At 38.7% G+C, this 27,514-nt stretch overlaps 1 protein-coding gene across 1 annotated transcript; it reads right to left on the reverse strand.

The window, feature by feature from the left end:
- Window positions 1-547: 547 nt before the first annotated feature.
- On the reverse strand, window positions 548-27,331 carry ASMTL (acetylserotonin O-methyltransferase like). Its single transcript, XM_067296007.1, has 13 exons — window positions 27,153-27,331; window positions 25,251-25,382; window positions 23,386-23,433; window positions 22,738-22,802; window positions 20,226-20,287; window positions 17,864-17,972; window positions 12,089-12,515; window positions 8,366-8,528; window positions 6,997-7,181; window positions 4,799-4,928; window positions 3,483-3,626; window positions 2,777-2,899; window positions 548-1,777 (listed from the first exon to the last, which is right to left on the reverse strand). The coding sequence occupies exons 1-13, from the start codon at window positions 27,243-27,245 to the stop codon at window positions 1,560-1,562; spliced, it is 1,899 nt and encodes a 632-aa protein (XP_067152108.1). The 5' UTR covers window positions 27,246-27,331; the 3' UTR covers window positions 548-1,559.
- Window positions 27,332-27,514: the final 183 nt, after the last annotated feature.

Genomic DNA, 27,514 nt, shown 5'->3' on the forward strand with positions numbered 1-27,514 from the left:
GAGTAGCTTTATGAAATGAGACATCTAATGGCTTGAATGAGTCTCTCAAAATACAAATTAGTTAAGTATAATGGCAGACATCATGTCAATGTGGGGGAAAAAAAAAGGTTATTTTAGGTTTATTCAGTAGCTGGATATTTTCCTTGGAAAGTGACTTATACCTCTAAATAATGTTTGTACAGATTAGATAGGGATTTTTTAAATTCATAACAGAAACTTTTTATGAATGCAATTTGGCCTATCTGGGAAGTCTGATATGTTACCTTGATTTTGTGCAGCTTACTACAGAACAACTCTGTAGTAAGCATGTTTCTCTTTACAGTACTTTTGCCTTATTCAGTGCTCAAAGAGCAAAGTAACTTCACTGATTAAATAACCTAACAGAGTCTGACAGGCAGATGTGAGTAACTCTCGACCTTGCTCATCGATCCCCTTAAATTGCTGAGGTTAGCAATTTAGCACAGGCACTGCTTCTTTCACATTGGCTCATTGGGGTTACTGCTGTAGAAATATGTGGCAGGCAAAACACTCACAACTGCTAAAATAAAAGCTAGTTTTAAAGTGCAACTTTAATCTCCAGGAAGGATTCTACTACAAAGTACACTTTAAATAGAAAAATAAATATCAAAATAGTATCAGGAAAAGATAAAAATTAGGAATGGTAACATCAATGGCAAACTAGTTGAAGAAATGGGGTATACAGCATGGGCTTACCTCTCCAATTAAAAACTGGGACATGAAGAAACTGCTATTTCTATATGCAACTTTCATAAGAGAATTTTTGCACAGATCTTAAAATTCTCAAATAATGAGACAGAAAGCATATATGGCTATTTAACTTTACCCAGAAAAACTTGCAACTAAGGAACAGAGAGGAACAGCTCTCAGCTAGAGCCTATTGTAAATGCATTGGTTTGAGGTCAAAAGCTATGGAGATTTGTGACATTATAGTTGCTCTAGGAGCTTCAGTCTAGCTAGAATTCTAGCTTCGTCCTATTTTTACTATTGCCTGAGGAAAAACATGCCTAGGAAAAGGTATACTTGAGTGCTTCTGAGCAGTCCCATAGAAAAGTGAAAGAGAGGACCAACAACCCCAAACTGATACAGATGGTACAGTGTTCATTTTTATTTTTTCCATTTCTGATAAAACAAGCAGTAGCCACTGAATATACTGCATAGGGAGATTTCTCTGTAATTTTTTAAAGCCTAATAAAATTAAGGTATGAATGCAACTCATGCAGACTAGTAGTTTGAACTCATCATGTTATTCAGCTATGTCACCTCTAAGCTTTATACAGCCTGCAAAACTAGCCAAAAGAACTAGATATGAAGGTATGTAACACACAGGAGTTCCAGGCTGCCCCAGATACTTTTTAATGGGTAGAACTTATTCCTACAAAAGTTGCAGCCAAACCTTTATTCAGAAACCTGTGATATCTATGCTGCTATGACAGGTGAAGGTCAAAAATGATCCTAAGCAATTGAGAGTATATGCTAGTTGATAAGTATATTGTACAAATGTTATAAAAGCTCAGTGTCCCAGGTTGTTTCTGTGCACACTAAGTTGACTGACTCTTCCTGAAGCACAAAACAGCATCTAATAAATTTCCTGTGATCTTAATTTGTACATTCATGAATCCATACTTCTCCAGTAGTTGTTTGTATTCTGAGCCACTTCTCTGCTTGCCTTCAGTCATACTGAGGGACTGCAGTACAGCTCTAGGAGGATGCGTCTTCTGTTCATCAAGCACAGTTTCTGCCACTAGCAAGGCACTTCCTGCATTTCCAAAACAACCAAAAGTGGTTCAGTAAAATGTTTCTAGCTACAAATGTGTAGTGTTTTTTGTTCAGAGTTTTTGACAGAGAGGTGCAGACTGATGTTTTAATGGACTTTAGTGGAAACTAGTGATGGAAATTTCCTTTCAATAATCTTCTCCTGGAAGCAACCACTGCATGCCAAAAGGGGGAGCTTAAAGCACCATCTCTACTGTGATCTTCAGTAAAGTTCAGACCACTTCCTGATCATGCTCTGAAACTCAGTCTTGTTCCCATTTGAACCAAGCAGCTCCTGAAATCTGTCATAGCCCAGTCTTCACATAACAAGGTGAAAACAGTCATCCACAATTCTGTTTTGTAATTTAAGAATTATGCTTGATGGCCTACGTCTAATATTGAATGCTCTCCTACGAAATAGCTACAGTTTCCTGTTGGATTAAGGAATTAGCAAAGCATAACAACCAGGCGTTTCTCCTCTTTCTCCTGCATTCTGCCTTTCCCTTTGATCTTTTGTACTGTTCAAATGTAAGAGAAAGCACAAGATGCTACACATTTCAAGAAACCTGTGCATAATGTAGTGCTGAATTCCAGCATGCCATATTTTGGGTACTACTGAAATTACAAAACAAACTGCCTCCTTTTGATTAACTTCAGTGGCCTTTATCTAGTGAGAGTACTCATATATATAGAAATAAGCACATGCTTAGACACTTGAAGGTACAGGACTTAGTAAGAAAGATACTAAGGACATGAGAGATGGAGCAGATTAAGTAGTTACATGCACAATCTGCAAGTATAGTGAGGGCTTATTTTATATAGTTTTAATATTCACAGCTTTTTGTTTCCTTTTTCCTTAACAGGTATTATTATAATGCAAGCACAGGTATTCAAGCAAAAGCTACTAGGATTGCAAAAAAAAATTATGCATTCCTTTTTAATATGAACTTTGTTATCATGATTAACCATACCCCTGTAAACTCACAAGATGAAAAACCCTTACCTGGTTTGCAAACAGCTGATATTTTGCTTAATAGCATATGAATTTTTTCATCAGGCCAATCATGAAGGACACGTGAAAGAATGTAAAGATCTACTTCTGGAAGATTATCCTTGAAGAAGTCACCTGTTAGAAAACACAGAGTTAGTACCTATTGGGGAAAACAAACAAACAAAAATACACCACCCTGTGGAGGAACTGGAAGGAATTTCAGCTGAGGTAAAGTAAAAAATGTGAAAGAACAGGTATAGGGATGCACTGATTTGTAGTTGAAGACAGTATAGTTAAAGAGAAGAGCAGATCACAGTTAAGAATTCTGTAACATGCAAGGACGGAGAGAAAACCTAAAGCAAGAAAGGAGAAATTAAATTCTTTTGCAGCCACCATGTTAATGTTGCCTAGATAAGAAAAAAGTCTGAGACAGGGACATGCAGCAAGCCCACACCTCCAGTGGTACCCACAAATATGACTAATTCACACTGCCTTATTTATCCACATTCTCCAACCATAATCAATCTGGTTTTTGCCCTGCAGGCTTATGGAGAAGTACCCAATAACCCTATTTAGCATGGGTGAGCCCACATTGTCTTGTGCTGAAAGACACACATTCAGGTTGGACCAAGACAGCACATTGCTTCCTGCAGCAGGCAAGTCTGCTCTGTGCTCCAGAATAACAGAAATAAGAGGACAAGTCACGTTTTACATTTACCTGATACAAATGTCACTGGAGCTGTGCATTGTCCTGAAGGCTGAAAATAAGAGGTGTTTGCAATGACTTCTGGAAGGTCAAATACAGTGACCTTCAGATTTGGGTATATTTGTACTAATTCATGAGCCAGAGCTCCCGTGCAACCTGTTGGAAGTTAAAAATAATAATAATAAAAAAAATAAAAAAGAAGATCAAATCAAGTCTTTTCTCACGGCATTTGCACACATTTTTAAAGACAAAGCTGTATCTAACTCTAGGATAGAGGCATGAAGTTAGAAGTAGCCAGTAAGCTCCACAAGGAACATGGGCAATAGCACTTCCTGGTGGATAAGTCTTACAGTTTGGGGAACGCAGGCATTACTCCCTACTCTGTCATAGACCTGTTAACATGACCTTTGATAAACCATTGAACTGCCCAGTAGCTCAGTTTTTCTTTCTTTCTAAAAGAACATTAATGAAACTACAAAGACTTGTAATACGTGGATGAAGAGCACTAGAGCAACTATGGATCATTTACAAAGCACTGATTTCTAAAGACTGACAACCGCTCTTCAGCACAGCGAATGACAGGACAGTGAGGTCTTAATCTCTGGACAAGTAGCAAAGGCTGCACCAATACTGTGTTAAATCCTCTGACATGCCATCCACATCCCCAGACAGAGTAAAATGTTCCTTCTTCATTGAATCTTTTCCCTATGTAACATCACCCTCTCCATGCAACTCCAAGCACATAGTGAAAAAGGACACTAACAAGCAGAGTCTCTTCAAGGTGTATCACTGGACTTCAAAATTTTGGTGGTCATCTTTGGATATTAATAATACACAAGAAAAACAAACAAACAACACAAACTTTTAAATCCATTCTAAAGGATTACAAAATTTTTGTTCTAATCAATGCAATGTTTCAAGTTTGACACCCCCATATGGAAGGATCCAGAAATCCTTTGTTACTTCTGAAAATCCTGAGGAGATGACAAAGGGCAGCAACAGTACAGTTGAAAATGGAGCTCCCATCGCAATATTCTGTCAGCTGAGCCACAAACCTTCTTGTTTTCTGTGTTATCTGAGCTATGTCAGTATATAACTGATTATCACCACAAACACATTTGAGTAATTTGATTATTTTAAGTTAATACTATATAAGTAACTCTGCTTTCAGCTAACTGCACTTAGTCCTTCTATTGGACATCACAATAACAATACTCAGCAAATAACACTAGACAGTTTTACTGCAATTTTAGTGAAGCAATAAAATATGGAACTGAAATCAGCTTTTCCCTATAATTTGTATGCAAAGGTTCAAATATAGGCAATACCTCCTAAATCACAGGCAGACTTAAACTGTGAGAGATCAAATGCTGTAGCCACATCTCTTGCTGTCAGGTGGGCAATGCTGTGCATGGCAGCCATAAAATGCTGCTTCACCTCCTGACTGCGATAGTAGTCCTAAATAAATAAATACAAAATAAAAAACCCATACAATAGTCAAACTTTATTTTCATTACTAAGACCAAACAAAACTAAAACTATGTCTAACCAAGGCAGTAGGGGTTATTCCACACCATTAATATGAAAAATCTAAAATTGAAGGATTAGTTCAAAGTGACATTGACCAGCTGCTCATTCAAGTCCTTTTTTGGTGATTACAAGCAGTTTCATTGCAGTGAGAAGCAGAATTTTATGTCTTCTCCAAAATCCCAGTCACAGAGACATCTTTTGTAGTGTCTCAAAGAACATACATTTGGATATTTTGAATGCAGTCTTGGAGATGTCTCAAGGGCTGTTAAATATAACACTTCTACAGAGCAGGTAAGATGGGTAGTTTACCAAGTGCTTTTTTTAAAGAAATATTGTCTTTGACAGATACTTAACAATACAGTTGGTCCATAGCAAGGTGTCTCTAGACTTTAAACTTAATTTTAGAAGACTGATAGAAGAAAAAAAAAAAAATCAAATCTGTTCTTTCAAATGTGGGGGGTTTGGTTTTTTTGTTTGTTTGTTTTTAAATAATACTTCCAAATTGCTTTCATTGGATTCTGACATTTATTCTCCCATGGCAAGAAAGTGACTAAGCGACTGGACCATAATTTAAAATAGGAAGATTAAAGCTCATACTTTGTTTTTGGACTGGGTGAGAAGAAAGCATTCAGTACCAGAACCTCACACCTTTTAGCTTCTGAATGATGCTTACGCCCCACTCTCGTTCAGACCTCAGTTATCTACGGCTTTACTAACCATGTAGTGGAAGGATCTCCAGGTACTGCCACCAGTACAGAGGTAGCATGTATATTCTGCTTGGACACACTACCCTGCACACACAGGAAGTCCAGGCCTAAACTGGTAGTAACTCCTGCTGATGGCATCACCCAAGTAAACTAAAGGTGGTAATCTGGATAAGTAACACAGGACGAGATCCAGTTCACCTACCTTAAAGCACCTAACTTGCATATGAATTCAAGTGCCTACTGCAGCAGTTTTACTAAAGCAAAGTACCTAAGCTCCCTTTAAAGCAGCCTTGGAAGGATTCCTCAAAGTTTTGTCCACCAAAGATCTAGGCACTAACATTAGGCTAACAGCATCTTTTTCTGGAGGTCTTCAGAAGCCTTTACTTCCTGCCATCAACTGTATATAAGGGATGTAAATGTTTCTTTTAGGAGAATGGATTCATCAGCACCTAGGAGTTAGGTACAGATTAAGAACCTCAGGTTGTAGTCTGAAGTAGACTTTAAGGCAGCAGTGCTGTCAAAGTTGAAGCCCTGACTGAACACTGCTCAGTCTACTACCCCTCTCTTTAAACTGGCACAAGCATTTATGTAGTCACCTGGTGAAGCAGGTTGGAGAACTGACTATTTAAGGCTAGATATAGCCCTAAGTGATTCCCCAGTCCTAGCACATTCACCTGCGCTAGCATAAGGGAAAGAATGCTACAGAGATGGAAACAAATAGAGGGAAGGACTGCATTTCTTAACAATGGTATATGCCAGCTTGAAGTATATACCAAGTTACAGCCTAAATAAAACAGACTGGATCCTTTCTCTATTGCATTTGTACAAAATGACTTTAAAGAGAACTTTGAAAATGCAGTCAGCACATACTGCACTGGATCTTTGCTCACACCAGTACTGCATGATCAGCTTTCAGTGCCAGAAGGAGTGCACATGTGATAGGTACTACCTGGTGTTACATAAGGCTACACATGAGTAAGTTAAACATGCCCAGAGGTTGTTCTGGGAACGTGTCAGCTGGACAGGCAAAACTTTAGCCAGACAATTTTCTTCAACACTCTTGAACTTCCTAATATACTCTGTGATTGTTTAGGCATGTTCAAGCCTAAAGCCTGCACAATTAAAGTTGAAGGGAACAGAAGTGTGGGACTTGGAAGTTACATTGACTGTGTTTCTAGTATCCAGAGATTCACCTACTTCCTTAGACAGTTCAGTCTTCATTTTGCCCTAGATCAGTTTTTCCTGAGCCCCTCACAACTACTTTTGATACAAATAAGAGTTTATACTACCTTAAATAAATCTTCTGTTTTCTTTCCAAAGGCTCGATGGTTCTGCCTGGTTCCTTCTTTGACAGCAGATTCCAGGTTTGTAAAGAGAGGCCAAAGGTGGTCATTAGAGTGGATAACGTAGCCATGAAGTGAGTATTTACCATCTGACGTCAGATAGGTATTTGCTGAATCTGTATTACTGTAACCTTACGTAAAGAAAACAATTGTAATTAGTTTTGTTTCAGTGCTTGTAGCTGCACATGAAAACATGCCTTCAGATACTAACTGACAGTTATCAAGTAGCTAGTAAATAGCAATCTTGGGATCACAGTATCTTCTTTGTACAATCACTCCTATGAAATAGTTGTAAAGTCTTCTCATTCTTAGAGGAACATAATCCACTAAGGACTTCATTTTTATAAGAAATGTAAGTGCCAAAAGATGGACAGGCACTTTTTTTTCTTGCTAGAGTGTCTCAATTATACACCTAATATTGAGGGAAGACTATCTGAAGTTTCTCATTCTTGACTACATTTCTCTTAGATTATGCCTCCTCTTTCCCTTAAATTCAAGCTTTCTCCATCAAGTTTTGCCTTTAGGGCTTTCTCCTTGGTCTTGTCCTCTAAAGGAGTTGAAAGGCTTTTATTTCCTCTTCTTGGTACTTGACCTTTTCAAGGCTTACCACTCAAGCAATACATATGGAAACTTCTAAGTATGCAGTGCAGACTGAAAAAGTTAATCCTGTTACTGACTGCCTCATCTACACACACCTTCAACCATTGTGCCATGGTGAGGGGCGCTAAAGTTTAAATTGTTGCCCATGAAGACAGACATATTGCAGAGCTCTCCTCTCAGTAATATCCTGATGCTCTGCTGAAGTTTGTGATTCTATACTGCTACAGCAGGAAAGAGAACTCGGTCCTTATTTTATACCATACATTCGGGCTATTTACAATGTTCCCTGGGACTGCCCATGCAGATTTTTCTTAGAATTTGGCAGTGGTCAGTATTGTGTCCAGCGAGGAAGTGGGGTACAGTACCTAGATGTCAGTGTCATCAGTGATCCCAGGATTCCAAGAAAGGAGGCCTGAAGTGCTCATTTAGAAGTGCCTGCCCCCAGATAAAACAATTCCAGCTTCCACCATTTCACTGGTGGGATTATTTCCCTCCCCCTCCCCCCAACTCCAAGTTACCCACAACATCAGGTTGGTCCCTGGGATACAGCAGTGATCAAGGCATTTTTCCAGTGCTATATGTAGTTTAGGGGAACCCTTCTCCCCTGACTAATGAGACCAAGGAGGTAAAAAGCACAGCCTGACCAGTTTGATCCTTTTTCCTCCCTCATCTCTTCACTCTCCCTCTTTTTATTAAAAAAAAAAAGAAAAGTCACCCTGAGGTGTTTTCTCCAGCAATCCAAGAGCAGCACACGCATCAAGGAGTCTTTCTGTTCCACACAGGGACGAGCCAACCTCATTTGCAACATCCCCAGCATTCAGTGAACCTTTATCTTTCAGACGATCAAAAACCTTCAGCTTAGAGGCTACAAACAGAGCCTGTGTGTTGGAAGTACTTGTTAATCAGTTACATTAAAAAAACTGCAATCAAGAAACAAAACTCTACTTTTTGTCCTGGACAAACACATCCTAGAAGTATTATTCCTAAAGAAAAGTAGTTGTGCAAGAGTGTAACAAAGAACTTCTAACTGCTATGATAAGTTTCCTTTCCTCTCCAAGAAGGTTTCAGTATCTTTAGCTAAGTGACACTGGGAGACAGAGGAACATGAAAGATACTGGAACAATCTACAGATTTTGTATAAGGGAGATCTGTTTATTCAGATATTTAGCATACGCCTAGCTATAAGCATGTTCCATAAAGTCAAACATGCTTAAGCATATTTCTGAACTGATGCCAAAGAAAGCCCATAGAAAAAGTAAATTTGATTTGTCTAAAAATGTAAAGAACTGGAAAGCCCCACTAATGTAGCGTAACAGCTCCAGGTACTATGAAAAGATTGGTCTTTGTTTAATTTGCAGGAATAAAACTTAAGGGCACAATTCTACTGTATTGTGCCCCTCAACAGGACAGATACATAAGGAATGGGGACAGAATAGTTATTGCCTGACTGTGGGAAAAAACCCCCACATACAATGCAGCTGTGTAGGTTGAAAAAAAACTCAACTGAATTTGTAGAGAAATTTATTAGTTGGAGAGGAACATTAATGATGTGATAATATACATCTCTCAATTTGTATACCTCTCCAATTTTGTAGCTTCAGTGTTCTGAAGCAGAACATTGAAAAGTTAACACCTAAAACCAAGGAACTGATGTAGAACAAAAGCATGGAAACACAGAATAGTCACTGAATCCATTTCTTAGCAACTGTAGGCAACTATAACATGTTAAAAATCAAAGGCTGTCAGGATAAAAAGGAGTTTACATTCTGTTTAATAAAAATCAAAAGGAGAAAAATTAAATTGGGAGGATGGTGTGTACATGTGCACACATGCAAGTTTGTAGCCTTTTTTTTAAAAAAAGTTTCCTCTGTTATCCCAGCAATAATGTAGAGTCAGGGTTTATTAGAACCTAAACCTTCACAATACTGAGCCAACTGTATCTGGTCTACTACCATTTGGCTTCCAAGACCTGCCCAATCTTTGGACCAATACCGCCTGGATATAAATCCAAGAAGAGGAAAGAGAAGGCAAGAAGATACAGTCAAAACCTTGGCAGATCCAAAACACTTTCTACCATTCTGTAACTCTCAGTTTCAAATCAAAGAGGGAAGAGGGGAAAAAAAAAAGAAAAAGAAAAAAAGAAACCAAACATGTTACATTTAATTAAAAAGTGTGATTTAATCTTGATGCTCTACTGTTCTGTGACAGCAGCCCTTAGGAGTAAAGTGGCATTTTTTTCTTCCTCTGCAGGAGACCTCCATCTGCTTTATAAAGATGGAAATAAAAGTTAGGAATCAAGATGATATAGATACTGAGAACTTTTATCAAACTAGATGCTTTTGTGCAGTTATTCTTATTCTACACATGGAGTGAGTTGAGGTTTGAGAGATAACAGAAATAGTTCATCACAACTGGTGATTAATTTTAGAAAATTCAAGCCATGGGGGAAAAAAAAAAAAAAAAGAAAAAAGAAAAGAAAAGTAAAATAATTCCCATTGGCTCAACATGAGACTTAGTTCTTCACACTAGGACTTTAAGCTAGATTTCTGGAGGGGAAAAAACAAACAAACAAACAAACTTGTTTTCTGCTTCTATTTACAGTTGCCTCTGTCTCTTCCATTGCACAGAACTTCAGCATTACATCACAATCAACAGCATATATAATGTGCATAAACAAAATGCTAGCGATTCTCCATATTTTGCATTTAACTTTGAGAAATACTATGCAGCATCCTACTCTTTCAAATACATCAAAATATGCTCCCTATGAATACATCTTGCTTGAAGAGTCTGGCACTAGCCCTGGCAATACCTGCTAATATAGCCTGCTGCTGCTGCCCACTTAATTGGCATTTTCATTTGATCATATCAGGTTTCAATTCACTTAAATGCATTTTGTATATAACTAAGAAAGAGGTAATTGCTTCAATTTACAGCCTAACACACAGCAGTCTCCTGTAATACCTGAACATACTGTAGAAAACCTCTTAGTGTTTCCTTAAGATCTGTATTATTTTCTGCAGGAGACAGCCACACTTCACTTTTACACATTATGCAAGTATTCACAAACTCAGTCTCAAGGCTGCTTTATCCCAAATTTCAGTCCTGCTTTCTTTGCATGCCTGCAAGCAGCTCACCCACAGATCTACAGTGATCACATACTATGGTTTTCCTTCATGTCCGAGTACAACTTTTTCTGCTGCTTCAGCAGAACCATTGCCTATTGTTTTTTGTCCCTGTCCCCCTGCCCCACCCTGGCCAAGGTACAGTCTCTCTTTAGAACCTGGTTTGTCATTTCACTGACACTTCCATTTTTTCACCTCTTCCTGAAGCATAAATGACCTGATGGATCACTGATCTGCTTAGAATACTCATTTCTCCTTCACCTTCTTCACCACTGTCTGAACTACACTGGAGCTCTAAGTAGAAAACTTGGCATAGTTTTTAAAGCATCCAACTACTCCTTTCCCATCACACTTGGCCGCTAGACAGAGCATGTGATCTTCAGTTTGTAGACTCCATTATGTGCATGTCTCCATCAGCTATTGCATTATCAGCTAAAAATATCCTGAATATGAAACAGGATATAGAGAATTTCATAAATAAGAAATGAAAAAGTGATTAAGATCTTCCACAGAATCATAATGCAAAGAATTAAGTGTTAAAGGAAGGAAAAGAGTGACAAGCATTGTATATATTTTAAATAAATAATAGAGAGATGAATTAAACCTATAATGTGCTTTTTCTGCAAACAGTATCTAGAAAGTTAACTCTACACGTGACTGTGCTCCTGTGATTGGGTGGGGGGGGGAGGGGCAGGTGGGAACACCCACCAACCCCTCAAATAATTAGTAAGAAATGCACATTTCTTAAAAGCATTTACTGAGTAAACTTTACATAATACATTTCTGAGAGTGCTGTTACATTGGAGCCTCACGCTTAACATGCATATGTACCAGAGCCTGAATCACCGATATAGCTACTGGAAAATAAACCACAATCTTGCATATACTACACTGAATTAGACAAGATGAAAAAAGGTACATATGGTGGGGCAAAGGGGTCCCTTGGGTGCTATTTCCTAGACACACACACACAACCACCCCAGAAGCAGAATTTCAAAGTGCACATCTGAGGCAAAACATGCAAGTCCTTTGGGGGTGGAGAGGGGAGAACTGTGTCCTTTTTTACTTCTCAAATCAGAAGATTAATATCATGCAGGTAGTTCAAGTTCCACAGAACAGATGAAAGCCAATACTGAAAACACTTTGCCATACCAGAAATTTCAGCTATTTCAGTTTTAGACTCTCTAGAACTTATGCTTAGTTATTAAGACATTTTTACCCAAGCTCAAACATTTCACATTACCTGCTAAACAATCATACATTAGTAGGAACAGTAGTGAGTAGGATTTCTGGAGGATTTTGTTTGTTTTTACCTTTGAAGCTCTAAAACCATCCATCAGCTCTAGAATCGTAGATGGGAATTTTGCTGCATTTTCCAACACTCCATTCTGATTTTCCAATGGCACCATAAAACCAGTTTTGACATGGTAACTGTCTCCTGAACTGTAGACAGGTCCTGAAGGATGTGTGCTACTACTGTCCAACTTGTTAGCACCTTTATGCTCTGCAAAATTTGAAGATTCACTTTCTCCATCGCTTAGGTTCTCAAAAGTGTCCACAGAAGGAATAGAGTCATGTTTTATATGGTGTATACTATGTTTAGGGGGCGGACAGTACAAGTCTACTAGCTTTTTGCAGAAGTGATTCAGAGGAAATCCCACCACATTCAAGAAGTCTCCATGGACATACTCAACTAACATTCCACCAAGGGCCTGGATTCCATATCCACCAGCTTTGTCCCTGGGGAGAGAAAATATACAAAAAAAAGCTGTATTTAACTATGGTTAGGATAGAAGTTAAGAGTAAAGGTAGCACAGAGTAATCCGCCAGTACTGCAGAATCTGGCATAGAAACTAGCAGGCTCAAATTAGAGGGGATTAAAACTGCTAATTAGGCTCAACATTTCAATTCATGAATTGCAATATAAATACAAGGATCAATGTTTCTATTAGGGGTGGGTAGCCTAAGGTCCATGAGCCTCAGATAGTCCAAGTGCTGTAATCCCCTAAAATGGAGCTACATCATCTGACTGCAGTCAGACTGTTGCCATGGGTTACCCAGCATTCTCCAAGTCCTGGCTACACAGGAAAGATAACAAGCATCACTGAGACCAACATTGCCACTGGGTCACCCAACTGCACAGCGGCTCTAGCCCTATTCCACAACAGGATGAAAGATCCTCAGTGATCTGTTAGCCCCAAAAGGAGCTCAGACTGAAGAAGACATCCCAGATCTCAGAGGATTATGGTATGTGTCTTTTGGCTCTCAGTCATGTGAGGATCAAAAATGAAGGAAGATAGGTTGCTCCTCTCCAAGAAAGTCCTGTTCAAATACAAAATCCACTACTATCCTCTCTGCCATATCCAAATCTTGTGTAACCTCAATGAAATCAGTAAAGCTGTGGTTCTCTACAATGTCTTCTTAGATGTCATGGTAATACAAATACTTTGGCACAAGTATGTATTTCACGGGGAGTAGCCTTGGACATCTAATTTCTCTTCAGATGCAAGTATACAAATTCCACTGTCTGGAATGGAACTGCACACATGTCGATAAGCTGTGATAGACCCAACAATTTTACTGTTCACATCTAAGGAACATGGCAGCTAGAATTATGTTTACTACATGATAATGTTAGAACATGAAAGCCTCAGTTAGAGAGCTTTGAAACTAAAGATCAGACATTTTTATTCAGATGTGCTGACTTCTGATAGTATGGAATTATGCAAGTACTTGTAAAAGAACAGATTACTACACAAAAGAGGTATAGTAGATTCCTGGTCTTAGATTTGATCAGAACCAGCTCTTCATATTTTCCCATAACGTATTTCCAGATTGCCCTTCAGATAGTATCCCAGGGAGAAACAAAAGAATCATCAATATCACAACAAATGGGATTTTGAATTACTACAAACTAGGGAATGAGGCTTTTCTGTTAACATTGCAATCAGCCTGCATTTTGATCAGCACCATATAGGTCTGTTGTTGTAAAAGAAGGAATATTTTATATACCATGTTGAAGACTTACACTGTCTGAATTACAGATAATCTTGTCACTGAAAAGTCCATTTTTAAATGAAACAACACTCCAGTATGATGAAGTTGTTCTGGCATATGCTGACAGGAAGGCAAGAGATACGTTCTGGCCATCAACGGAAGAGATATCCTAGACAGAACTTTAACACAATCAGCCACGTCTTTATTTTTCTATAGAAACTTCGTCTTCTGGCATGGGATCCAGAGTAGGATCCTCTACTACAGCCACAGCTTCTAGTTCAAAAACATGAGGCTATGTAGTTATCAATTAACAGTTCCACTGATTTTTAAACTAGTGTCCCCAGTGCTAATATACAGATCATATCAGTATTTATTAGTCAGTTATTAGCCAGTTATTACTCATAATAACTGGCTCCTGCAGTCAACTACCTAATCCCATCAGCTTTTGTAACTGCATGCTTTTATTGGTATATTACTGTTTTAAATGAAGCCTTAAAGTTAGCAGACACAACCGCAACTAATTTGTATTCAACATAACAGAAATGCATCTTTCAAGATCACTGCTGTGACCAAAATGTTTTACAATAACTGACCTTTGTAGGGGATACGCAATTTCAACAGGAATGCGTGCAACATCTAATGATTTCAAAAATGGAGAGAGTGGGGAAGAAGTTGAAGAAAGAGGCAGAATGCAGGTAAAAAACTTGAAAATGCAAAATTTATCAGCTGTAGAACTGCTTTGCTCACACCACCAAAATAATACATCTACATGTTCAGATATATTTGAATTGTCCGATGCAGAGCAAAAGATTAAATAATCACTATTGCACTGACAGGTATTATTGTTCCTCAGATGACAAGAGATACTTGGTTGGGTTTCAGGTTGGTTTCCAAAAGAAGCAAGCCATGTGTGACTTGTCATACCTGTCTTGGCCCATATGTTCAGAGTTACTAGAGAAGTGGAGAAAGTTCAGGCCACATTAGACAGAGTCCATCTGAGCTAGTGACTCAGGGCTACACTAAAAGTCAACAGAAACAGATACATCATGAACAATTAATCTCCACTGAAGCAAACATTTAAAATAAGTCAGAAGATGTATGCTAAGATTTCTTGTCCCTTTCTAACAACTACCAGGGGACCCCAGGTAGTTGTTTAGTCATCTTCACTGCAAACAAGTTGTACAAGTCCCAGCTGTAGTTCCTTTTAGTCCGAAGTTAATGTTTTTTGTAAAGCACAGTTACTCTCCCCACAGAGGGGAAGAGAAGTGAAATTGAGCCTCATCTCTTGGGAGAAGCAATAGCTAGATGCCTAGTCAGCATACACACATCATGGAACCCAGGAGAGTCCTGTTTCCATTGGCCAATTAAACAGACAACTCGTACCTGCCCACCCCAGCTGATTTGCAAGAAACAGATTTGTTAACGAGTTCTGTATGAAAGAGTTGTTCCACATTCAGCAGAGGAGTCAACTGCAACAACATGATAAATTAAGAAAAGATTCAGAATTAATTCTTGTGTAAGGAGGGTGCAACTTGCTTTACTTCTGTAACCCTGTGCCTGTATGTATAGGCTGGGATTTTTGAATCCTATGCTCTGTGACGTTCAAAAAATCTCAAGCTGTCCATGTACTAATCTGTGCTCTTAGACTAATTACTTTCACAATCTAAAAGATCTATTTACTTACATCCTATAATTTTGAAGGAAACAACTCTTGGAGAAATCATGCAAGGAAAGAAATTTAGAAATTTATATTCTGCATTTTATTACTTCATACCTAAATCTGAAACTGCTCTGGGCTCTGTATTCATCTCTTTCCCAAACTGCAGTGAAGTCCTTTTGGTTTCATTACCACTATTCAGAGCCAACAGAGCTACCAAAACTCACATTCATTTTAATATATTCAGACTGGAAGCTGTGAGCAGAGACAGAAGAAGCTGTTCACAAGGGGAAAAGATTACAGAATAAAAAGCTAGGCCAAAGAGGCTAGCAGAAAACAAGTCCACTCATTATACAAGCCAGAAATATTTAGAATCACTATGGTCCAGCTCTCTTTCTACAAAGAGCCAGAAAGGAGGAAAGAGATCCTGCCAGCCAGCAGAAAATCCTTGATCAGAAAGAAGAGCAGGGACAAACCAAAAAAAGGAAAAGTCCATCTTTCTGCAGCCAAAACATTGGAGGATTTTATTCTCACCACAGCCTACCTTGAGAGTGGTCTCCCCTTTTTTTATTTTAAATCAGCAATATACTTTTAGAATTAGTTCCTATCTCTCACTAGTGACTGTTTTATACAATATTTTATATGCCAATTTTATTCTTGCTATAATGACAACTCAATCCAATCCTCAACAGCACAGAACTGTACCAAATTTTTTTTTGTGAAGTCATAAAAGATTTAACGATTACATGAAAAATTAAGTTATATTCTCATTTAAAAATATTAACAAATGGTCATTTGAACTGCAATAGTGTTTTAAAAGCCATAAGCACATATGCACTTGTTGCACAAGAGTACAACCTGTATGGATGGCTGCATGAAAAAGGGCATGAGAGAAACTTCTCCTTACTGGGCACTTACTGTTTTGCACAATTTACAGGACACTACATTAAGTTACCTCCTTCACATGCAGACAGAAAATGCTTCCTACTCCTGACTGTACAACTTAAGATTGATTGACTTCTGCTCCAGAGAGTGGTGAAGTATATTCTCTGAACTTCCAGTCCCCCGAGAAACTTTTTTGCTATCACAAATCCTGTTCGTAGAATGAACAGGACTAACCAATCCTGCTCAGCCATTTTGCCGCACCACAGTACTGTTTTAGCATATTCTATTCCAGAGGAAATAATCAGAACATTCAAAATATTTCTAAACCCGTCATTCTTTCCAAAAATCCTTGGTCATTTCCCCTTCAAATTGCAACTTTCCCATCAGCAGCATACTAAAGATAAACCTTCCAAAAAACATAACTAGGATTTTCTGTTATAAACTGTATTCTCTCCAAAGCATTTTTTTCTGCATAATCCAAATTCACTTCACTCTTCTTAGTGAGCTCAGCACCTTACATGTTCCAAAAATATGCCCGATTCATACACAAACACTTAGACACATCCAAAGCTTATACTGGTTCTTCCTTTTGCAGTAAAGTGCGACTATATTATTCTGTGCCAAAACCAAGCGTAATGAAACACCACAGCTGATATAACACAATCAGAATTGAAGTTACAGAATGAAATGTTCACCTTCAGACACAGTCCACAGTACTAACCATGGCCTGATTTGCCTTTTCTAAGCTTTTTCTATCAGAAGGGAAAGGCAAATTCTGTATTATCACATGAATTCCCTTGTTGTCTCCAAATAATTAATTTGTTTAGAAACTGGTCAGCCTTATCTTAAAAGTAGTTAGGCATTATGCTCTCATTCTTTACTACTTCTGTGGGAAGAATGTACTCTGTAAATAACTGGTATAAATGCAAGGGCAGAGGAAACAGGTAAAAGTCTACTTATGGCATAAGGATGCATGCGTAAGTTGGCCACCAGGATAAAACTGAAAATTAAGTCAGTGCTTCTTATATCAGAGAAGTGGTATTTTAGACTAATCTTATTCCCTCATTTGCTTTTTGTTAGGCTAAATAAGCCAAGCTCTATCTTTTTTCAGTAAACCTCTCTAAAACCCTGATTACCCTCATAGTCCCTCCATTCACCTATTTTTGTTTGAATGAATATCTTCTAACTATGGTTAATGAGAACTACAGCCATTATCTCAGGTATCCAAGCTCCCCGAATGCGTCAGATAACAGAGAGGTAATTGTATATTGGAAGAGTACTTGCTGTAATCCAGAATATTTCAGTCTTCATTTTTCAAATTTGTTAGGGTAGCAAAAAGGTCATTCAGTTTCCCTGGAGCAATGCTAGTTCTAGACAACAAGAACAACAGAAAACCCACGTTGCATCACCCATGCTATCATCTATCACACACACACACACACACAGCAAAATGCTGTGGAACACAGTGCAAAGTGTTTTACAGTGGATGCTAGTAAAATATCCGATCCTATTCTCAAGCACTGTTTGCTAGCTTCAGGCTCTTACTTACATTGGCTCCCCACTATGAATGTATTCCCATAAAAGCTCTTCAGACAGGTCAGAAAATTTCACTTTAGTCTCTTCATAGAAATCGGTGACTTCTGTCTCCAGCTGATCATCTGCAACCAGAGAAAGGTTTCACTACAAACATATTGTGACATGAAGGTAATAGTTTAGAAAGTGTAACATATCTCAGAGTTAATTTCATTTAATAGTCATTTGACAATTTTGCTTGGGAAAAATTAAAAGTAGATGCTGAACAGGTATATGGAATGACTAATAATGCTCTTCAGGGACAGTGGAGTCATATCTGTTTACTTCCCTCTGCACATACTCACTACTTTCCAAAAAAAAATAAAATATATATATATATTTTTCCATTTTCTACCTTTGTAACCATATCTTAGTCTAGCAGGTTGCTCTTCCTGATGCACTCCAAGTTAATTATGTGACTGCAGGGCTATTTATGGGCTGCCAATACATACACCCAACACTGAATACAAGAAAGGCCACAAGCATCTCTAACTTTATTGTTAAAGAACTCTTAACAATGCATCATAGTTAGAACTATTATATACACCTAGATGCACAGCTGCATCTGTATTGCAGACTCAAGTCATCCAGCAAGTCTCACGGTAATAATCTTTATGACCGCAGAATCACAGTAGAGCCTTAGTATCATCTTTAAAGAAATAAGAGAAGTATTTCAGACTTCCATGTGTGCAAACAGTTGTGAGAAAGCCAGAGGTGTTCCAGAGTACTGCACAACTGGGTGTAGGCCCCCCTGCATGAGTACACTCTGAATCTGGCATCACTGCAGAGAGAGGCTGTTACAAAGCATGTTCCGAAGAAAGCAGCCTTGCAAAAGTAAGTATGCAGTTGGTCACTAGCATGTTAAGGATTACTGACTGTCTCTACTCTTCTTCCCTGCAAGAAGAAAGTCAGCATCCCTTGTTACTGCTGGGCAGATCTCTAGTTATCATTCTTAAAACAGTGGAAATTCCTCAGGCGGAGTATGTAAGAGATCCACAGTACAGATCAAGGGAAGACTGCTATCCAACTGCTAACAGTGTAAGTACAGAAAAACACAAACAAAACCCCCCACACATGTAATGACCTAGATTAAAGAGTTGTTATATAGGAAGATTAAAAACATTCTTTCAATGTTGATAAACAAAGCTATCAGCTCAAGAAAGTTCAGCTGGTTACATAAATGCAGTGCTTAATAACAGTATTATAATTACCAGCTACCAAAAGTACTGTAGAAAAATCTTCCATTAATTGCACTGCTTGAGGAATATGCTGATTTATTATATTTTTACTCATCAGAATCTGCTTTGGCTTAAATCTGTAAACTTCAAATAAGACTTGTTGTCACAGCATCAGCACTGCAATTCTGTATGTTTAGCTTTCCTCTTAGAGTAAAAATGGCAGGATTATTTTTTCCTTATTGTTCACATGAACCCCTTGATAACATATTTTTCTTTTCCAGCAGCTTTTCCAGCAGCTTCTCTTGCTGTGCCCACATATTAATAAGGTACTGAATTGTTGGCATTATTTCTGCTATAAGAGTTAAAAGCAATCATTCCAATAAAGATTTTGAAAATTATAAAGAATTTGTCTACAGAAAAAGAGTGCATCCAGTGAAATTTGAGAAGGGAGCCTTGCAGAAGTTCCATTAATGAAAACTTGGCATGAAATAACATGAAATCCCTCAAACCAAACAATCCTAAGAGTATATTAATGATGTAGTGCTCATTAAACCACTCATTTACTACATAAATTATCTGTTAAAGAGTATAAATTTATTGCTCCCTACAGTTCATTAGAAGATTGATATATTAAACAATGAAGCCATTATTTTACTTATCCCTTAAAAATGGACTAAAATTTCCTTTATTTATTGAGGGGAAAAAAGAAAAGAAAAAAAAAAGCAGTAACTCCAGATATAGCAACCTCTTGCAAGCATCAGCAAATGTAAGCAGAACACAGGAAGAAAGCTATTACGGATCAGATTCTGCTCAATCGTGCATTTTGTAGTACCTTGCTTGCATTTCATTTAGGACATTCCCACAAATTTACATGGGTCTAGACTAGTCCCACAGCTTTCAGAGACAGTACTTGTAAAGGCTATTGTATTTTGTCATCCTCCTTCCTTTGTGAAAACTGAATGCAATACAAAAGTTGGCTTTGGTGGGGAATATCCACACACACGTTCATAAGGTAAATTTCATCTTGAGCAGGAAGCCAATTCAGGCTGCGTATGAAGAGTTTCCATCCTCTGTTTCTTCACTTGTGCAAATCATCTTTATGAAAGCAATTTTTTTTTTTTTTTTAAGAAAACACTGAATTTCAAAGTAACACACATGTACCTTTACTGCTGCAATGTACAATAGCCACTCCTGTGAAAACACTGTGCTCCTTCCCACTCAACCTATCAGGGAAAAATGCACATTAAGCAAGAGTTTTATGAAATTTGTCATCTGCAGAAGTCTTATACATGACTATGTTACAACTTGAGAAATAGACCACTAAATAAACCACTCAGTGGCTCCGAGATGTATCCTAAACACACACATTTTACTTTATTTCTTATTTTAATATAGTTGAAAAGAGACTAGCAAAAAAAAAAAAAAAAAAACCAAAAAATACCATAAAGATTCAATTATTTCAAATCTTCCTCCTACCAATGTCCAAAAATCATTGTCTACAACTTGGGAAAGTAGTCAGTGATATCCATCTATTTACCACACACAGGGATAAGTAAATATTTCAAATGCATGGGGGCGGGGGGGCAGAGAACCCTCTATCATTACAGGCAACTTCAGTGAAGGTTGACAATAAAGAGCTAGATGATACAGCTTTGATTAAACAAGTGGTAGATGACTACTGCTTATGTATTTGTTTCATCTGGATGACTGACTCACTAGGATCCTATGGTGAGTGAGAGCTGCAGAAGCAGACTGTAGAAGAGAGTTCATCTTCACTCTAACCCAGGACTGACACACTCAGCTCCCAGCTGAGCCTACTGTTGTGTGAAAAGTCTGAGGTAACATGGTCTCTCTTGCTGTGGCTTCAGAGTGCTACACTGTGCCTTTGAGGGCTAATTAACTTTGAGGGCTTTTTCAGTTTATACATCTAACGTATAAACAACAGAAGTATAATAAAAAGCACGAGAACTTGAGTTGAAGAGACTAATTAAGGAATGATCTCATACAGATTAGCCAGATGATTACTCAATGTGAACAGAAGCATCCTGCACTCTTACCATTTCCCACAAGATTCAATGTGATTAACTGTAAAATGAAAAATTAGGGAGTAAATATTTCAGCCTGACACCTTGGATATATGCATATACATATCCTGGATATAGTCAGAACAATGTACTTTTTCCTGCTAATATCGAACACAATTAACAGGAATTATATATATAAAAAAAGAATTTTAAATACATTTCATATCCATGATTAAAGTGATTGAACTACTAAACCTTTTTTTTTTTTTTTAAATCAGAAACACTTGCATGTTAGAAGTATAGTAAGCTTAGCAAAAAAAAGTACTACTTTTGAAAATAACCAAACTTGGCATGATTCCAAGCAAAAAGCACATAATGGTAAGAAATCCCTTGTCAGACAGATTCCTTTGGGAATCTCCTACTAGAGCAAATGCTGGTCTCACTTGCTTTCTTTTAATACTACTATTGAAGTTAGCATCATGCTATCAAGAATGAAAAATGCATCTTAAGTCATCAGCAAAAAAAAAAAAAAAAAAGACCTACAGAGGGGAAAAAACCTTCAAAGACACAAAGCTCCTTGAATTCACTCTAAAAGATTCTTGAGTTAGCTTGTTTGTTTCATCAGATCACATTCCATACATCTGTTGTGGTGCTCCTCTTCCACCACAGACAAAGGAATAGTGGATTCATCATATCTCATCTTTCACAAAGAAAGTGACTAGAGTTTTAATTAGTTGGCATTTAAGAAATAAAGCACTAGTGAAACAGCTTTTCCTCTGTTAAGAGAGGAACAGGACTGTGAAGTGATAGAAGATAACATTAAGCTTGAAGGGAAAAAGGATGCTCCAGAGAGAGAAACAGAAGCCTCAAAAACTACCAGCCTACTCCCCATGAAGAACTTGAACAGAAATAGAGTTTTTTCCCCCTCAGTTAAACTATAAATCCAGAGTACCAACATCTGAGTTGGAGTTCAAGACACTTCCCAACTCATTTTCCTCAAAAATTCTGTATCAAGTGGATTTGATATGAAGATAAAAGAATCAATAGACAAATGTTTACTCTGTTATAGAACGTTATTAGAAAGGAAATTAGAAAGACATTTACCTAGTGAAAAAAAAGTCAAACTAAGGAAATTGGGCACTTTTATGCCTGATACTTTGAAGGACACAAGGTAACAGAATTTAAAGTAACAGTTAATGAACACATATTAATATGTATTTTCTTGTACATGCAATATCCTCTCATTAAACATCAAGCCTCAGAGCACCACTGTGATGGTTCTGCCCCATCTCCCCTCCCTGTCCCTTTCTTATACAACCTGATGCATATAGGTAGTCTTGTGGTAAGATGACTCTGGAAACTAATCTGAGTGAAGATTTTCCCCAGCAAAACCAAAAGATTTGTTTTAACAAAATAAAATAAAAATTTGTTTTAATCAGCTCCCTAAGGTTCAGGAACAAGAACCATCAGCCAGGGGCAAGATAAAAGCAGGTCTAACTTTTCCAGTGGCAGAATTGGCTTGTACTGTTTAGGAAAAAAGAATGAAAAATTTGTGGCCATGGAGTTCTTCATATATTACAAGGAATCCATACAGCTCCTGCTACAACAGCTTAAGTTATACATTCGGAATCTTATTTAAAACTACAGACCTTGACAGCATCCTATATGCATCTTGCTTATCAACTGGTTTCTCCAGGATCTGCTCATCCACAGTCTAAAACAGAAAGACAAAGATATTCTATTATTATTTCTTACTTTTCTGAAACTGAGGTAGGACACAAGACTTTGAAACCATAATTTTAGCCAAGCCTTCCAACATGCGTCTACTGAGTAGAGTAAGAACCACAGGTACTTGAGCAGATAATTTACTGACAAGCGCATAATGAGCGTAACCCTATATGCCACCCTCCCCTGTCAGGAGCTTCCATAAACAAGAGGGTGATTCAACTTCTGTCATTCACTGTTCACTCTCTCTGTGGAGGCCGCAGTATAAGCAATGTCTGCTAAGAAACAGTATTAGACAGTTTACATGCTCTAAACTTCTTGATGGTCAACAGCTGCCCAGTAAAAGAATATCACATACTAGTGGATCTAAGGCACTACTTATTTAATACTGGTGTCTCTGGAAGAGACATAACACTCAATTTTTGTGACAAATCTCTATTTTGACATAAAACTGGCAGGTACTGCAGGGATGACTTCAGTGAAAAGTTTTCCAACTTTAGCTTTAGACTCAAAGATACAAGTATTTTACGTACTGGTCATATATTAAAGCTAAAACACATAAGACTTCTTACCACAATAGTGTCTGCTCCTATAACAATATCAGGAGTTCTAAGGTGTTTCTGCAAAGGTAGAGAGAAAGAATATTTCTCAAAAAGCGGTAAAAAAAAAAACCCAAAAAACAAAACAAACAAGCAAGCAAAGAACATTTTAAAAACCAAGGTAACAAAACAAATTCACTGTTTTACATTTACAGCTCTATGCTGACTTGAAAACAAACACATTCTATTTCTCCTTTTGTCCTGTTTACAAAATGGTAACTATTTATACCACTGTAAAAGTGCTGAAATCAGGAGGTTTGGGCAGACCCTTCTCAGGTCACAATTTTGTCTAAATAAGTTACTGATGAACAAATACATATAGGAAAGAACCAGTTTCCTTCTCAACTTGATCTTCAAAGTGGCAGCTAGAATTCCTTTAAAGCTAGTGTCTTATGTATGGAAATCAGAGATAAAAATATTACCAGAGGGCTTTAACTCTGTTTGCTTAGTCAAGTCTTGCCAAAGAACATTTCTTTAACTACTTTTTCAAGAAACAGAGATATCGAAAGGGAACACACAGTCCATTTGGGGGAAACTGAGAAATAGAGGTATACAAGAGTTCCTTTTAGCCCTTTCTTTCTCGGCTTTAAACTGTAACCTGTCCTTATTGCTCAGTTTTGATCTGTGTGTTATGAGCTGCACAACTATTATTTAACAATGCATGGGAGAAAAGTACTTTTCTCTGTAACTGTGATCATTACATAAAAAAGTTTGTAGAGAGGTGACTCTTATGTTGATGTGCTTAAAACAGTAAGGCTAGTTCCACAATCATTTCTCTAAATCTAGTATAGAGAAGTGCTTTGAAATCATTATCACCAGCATAATGTTTTGCAATTAAAGTCCAGTATATGTTAATTAGCTAGGTTTGGGTTTAAAATCCACTCTGCTAATGTCACACCACTCTCTGAAAAGAAGTTGACATAAACCTGGATAACAACTTAGATCAAAGATTATGCAGTATTTGCTTCAAGGAATGGTGACATCTGACAATACTGGTGGTTTAAAGTGTTCAACATTCCTTTTCTGGCACCAGTATAGGTTTGACAAATATACTCCGCTTTCAGAAATGTATCATTAAGAAATTATTAGCAGCTTATGGCTTATTTTATGGGATCTCATCATGTGGACTTCTGAATAGGTCCTTGTATAGGACAGCCTGATATGCTGATACACAGTGATTAAGGGTAAGGGCAGAAGTCAAACATCACATTGATAGTACAAGTTGCATCACTGGCTTCTGATATTTAGGAAATGCAACAGTTGCTTTGACTACAGTCATATTAGTTTCTCCCTTCTTAAAAAGGATTTCCTAATTTTTTCCAGAGTGCTTTATAATAGACAAATTTTTGTCTCATCTTTCAGCATTCCTCTAGCACCGTTATATTCATGAATCCTCTTTTGTTACAACTACTGGTCAATGACAACTACAGCAAAGCACTGGATTCACATCTGTGTATTTTGTATAGAATCTGCCCTCACAGTCAACAAATACCTGGAAAGGACAACCATCGAGATAAGAACTAGTCACTCTGGATACAAGTCTCATACCTGACTGTTGGAAGGAACTGGCAATTATATGTCTCAAGTCAGAGTAGGTGTGCTGCTGACAAGAGATACAGGCCACTTCCACTTGTGGAAATCCACAGTTCAGGTATCAGATCTCCTTTTGATAAGGCGAGTTAATTTCAGTAGCTATCTTTCACAAATGACAGAAAATTTCCATTTGCTTTTACTGGGAAAACACACTCAGAGACCAACTAAGAAGTACATACAAATTAAATCACAATAACATGCACGGAAAAGACAATATCTAACTGCTGGAATAGCTGGTAACTTACTACATGCATTCTGTTTGCTACTTCAAGAGCTTTCTGTTTTGCTGTTTCTATGGCATACTCGTAAGGAGCTGCAAAAGATGACTTTTCAAGAGTCTCCTTAAACCAGGATGGAACAACCTCAAATCGCAGACCCTGCAACAAAGAAAGGAAAGCCATAGAGTCAACCTAATATCTTGGGAGCAATCTGTAAAGCTAGATATTAAACAAGTGATACAAATTTGATTATAGCTCCTTCTAAAACTTAGTTTCCCCTTCATATAAGGGGGAGGGGGGGGAACAGGGAGAGGGAAATGTCCTTCAATTATACTGTTTTGTGTATACATACCCTGCACAAGCAGCCCAAAACAAAAAGCACCCTAATCAGAAAGAACTTTTATAATGGCATGCTTACATCATTTTACCCTTATTATTTATTAGAACTAATCATGTAATTTCACTGTTCTCCTATAAATAGGAAACAGTATAGTACTTATGCGCTTCACAAGTAGGCTATACCACTACTGGAGGCTTTTATTGAGTTCATCCTTAGCACTTTACTTGTCCTATACTAGTACACATTTTTATAGAAGTTTTACTACCCATAATTTATGTTTTATTATACATATGGTTATAGGGAAACCAAGATGAGCCAGTATCTGCATGTAGTTCTGTCACTAGAAACCTTGTTCTTCCTACTTCCCGCCTGAAGATTATATCCGTAAATTCACTGCACCCAGCAGACAGGGTATGTTTCTAATAACAATTCAGTGCATGTTTCTGCCTCTGTGCTATCCTCCTTCTCTTTGCATTTTGTAAGGAATATAATTTCTCCGATACAACACTGAGCAACCTAAACTACATGCATTATAATACACATACTCGAGTACCATTCAAAATCCACCTGCAACCTTTCCAGTGTGGTCTGCATGTTTCTTCACACAGACTGACTGTTCTGAATCTGGGTTTATGATTCCTCTGCATTCTATACATACTACAAGTGCTTAACAAAAGGCAGGGGGGAAAAGTTACCTTATTCCCCTCCACCACATAATCCCCCGAAATACATTTCAGGAGCCTAAGTCAAGTTTTCAGTAGTCTAAGCATTAAGTTTGTATAATTATATTAATGATAACAAAAGCACATCTTTAATTACTTATGAAGTTTGTGTTAAGACCTCCCAAACTTTTCTGTTATGTGCCAGAAGTAATTATGCTGGCACGGCATTGACCAGTCTGAGCAAGTCCTTCATTTGCTCTATTACATAACCTTCCCTTCAATGAAATACTTTAATCCATTCATACATTAATCCAAGTATAAAGAGATTGAGGCACATGCATTTGTTTACAGAGAAAACCTGGCTAAGAGGGAAAAAGAGCTGGAATAAGAACAAAGTGTTTCATGTCTTCACATGCAAGCAGACATGCACCTCTGAAAACTGAAACAGTATTGCTCTTGGCCTGCCTTGCAGTTTTTAAAATTAAAGCTTCTCCAGGTTTCTAAACTGTTGTACAGATTACCAGGTGTGCAGCGGCATACAGTAACGCTCAGCACGGAAGTTTTCAAGACTAGCAATCCCCCATGTCTCCCCAGAAAGAAAGAAGAAAAATCAGTTGCTGTAACAGCTACGGCTCGCAGTTTTACGCCCCCTTCCTCCCGCACAAAGGGCAGACCAGACGCGAGAGGCTAACACCAGCCCCGCACTGGGGCTACGCAGCCGTTTAACGGCTGTTGCGGCGGCGGCGCGCGCATGGCGCGCGCATGGCGCGCGCATGGCGCCTGCGCACGCCGCGCCTCCCGCCGCCGCCGTGGCGCCTCCCGCCCGCAGCGCCTGGCGGGTTCCGGAGCGGCGGTCCCGGGAGGGGGAGAGGGGAGCACGGCGGCGCCTTTCCCCTGCTCCGGGGAGACGGGCCGCGGCGCACTCACCGCGTTGGTGAGGATCTCCTGCCGGCGCGGGGAGGCGCTGGCCAGCACCACCCGCTTGCTAACCAGCTTCCCCAGCACCGGCTTCAACGCCATGGTCGTGGGGACAGGCGGCGGCCGGAGACGGACCCGCGCCTCCCGTCCCGCTCCGCTCCGCTCCGCCGTGCCGTGCGGCTCCGCGGTGGGGGCGTCGCCCTTATAGGGCGTTGCGGCGGGGCGGAGCGGGGCGGCCGCGGCGGGCCGGGCCCTCCCCAGCGAGCCGGGAGGAGGCACCCGAGCAGGCGGCGGGGCGCCCTGGCGGGGGCGGGCCGCCAGCGCCAGCCGGCCTCGCGGATCAGAAACGCGCCCTTAAAAGCGGCCGCTGT

This window comes from Apteryx mantelli, chromosome 1, assembly GCF_036417845.1.
Source record: "Apteryx mantelli isolate bAptMan1 chromosome 1, bAptMan1.hap1, whole genome shotgun sequence".
Classification (NCBI taxonomy): Eukaryota; Metazoa; Chordata; class Aves; order Apterygiformes; family Apterygidae; genus Apteryx; species Apteryx mantelli.

Coding starts and splice junctions, on each gene's coding strand:
- ASMTL (XM_067296007.1), bottom strand. CDS start 27,245: ATGGCGTTGAAGCCGGTGCTGGGGAAGCTGGTTAGCAAGCGGGTGGTG. Junction 2,900..3,482: donor TCCAGTGACATTTGTATCAG/GTAAATGTAAAA, acceptor GTTTTCTAACAG/GTGACTTCTTCAAGGATAAT. Junction 1,778..2,776: donor ATCAGCTGTTTGCAAACCAG/GTAAGGGTTTTT, acceptor TTGGAAATGCAG/GAAGTGCCTTGCTAGTGGCA.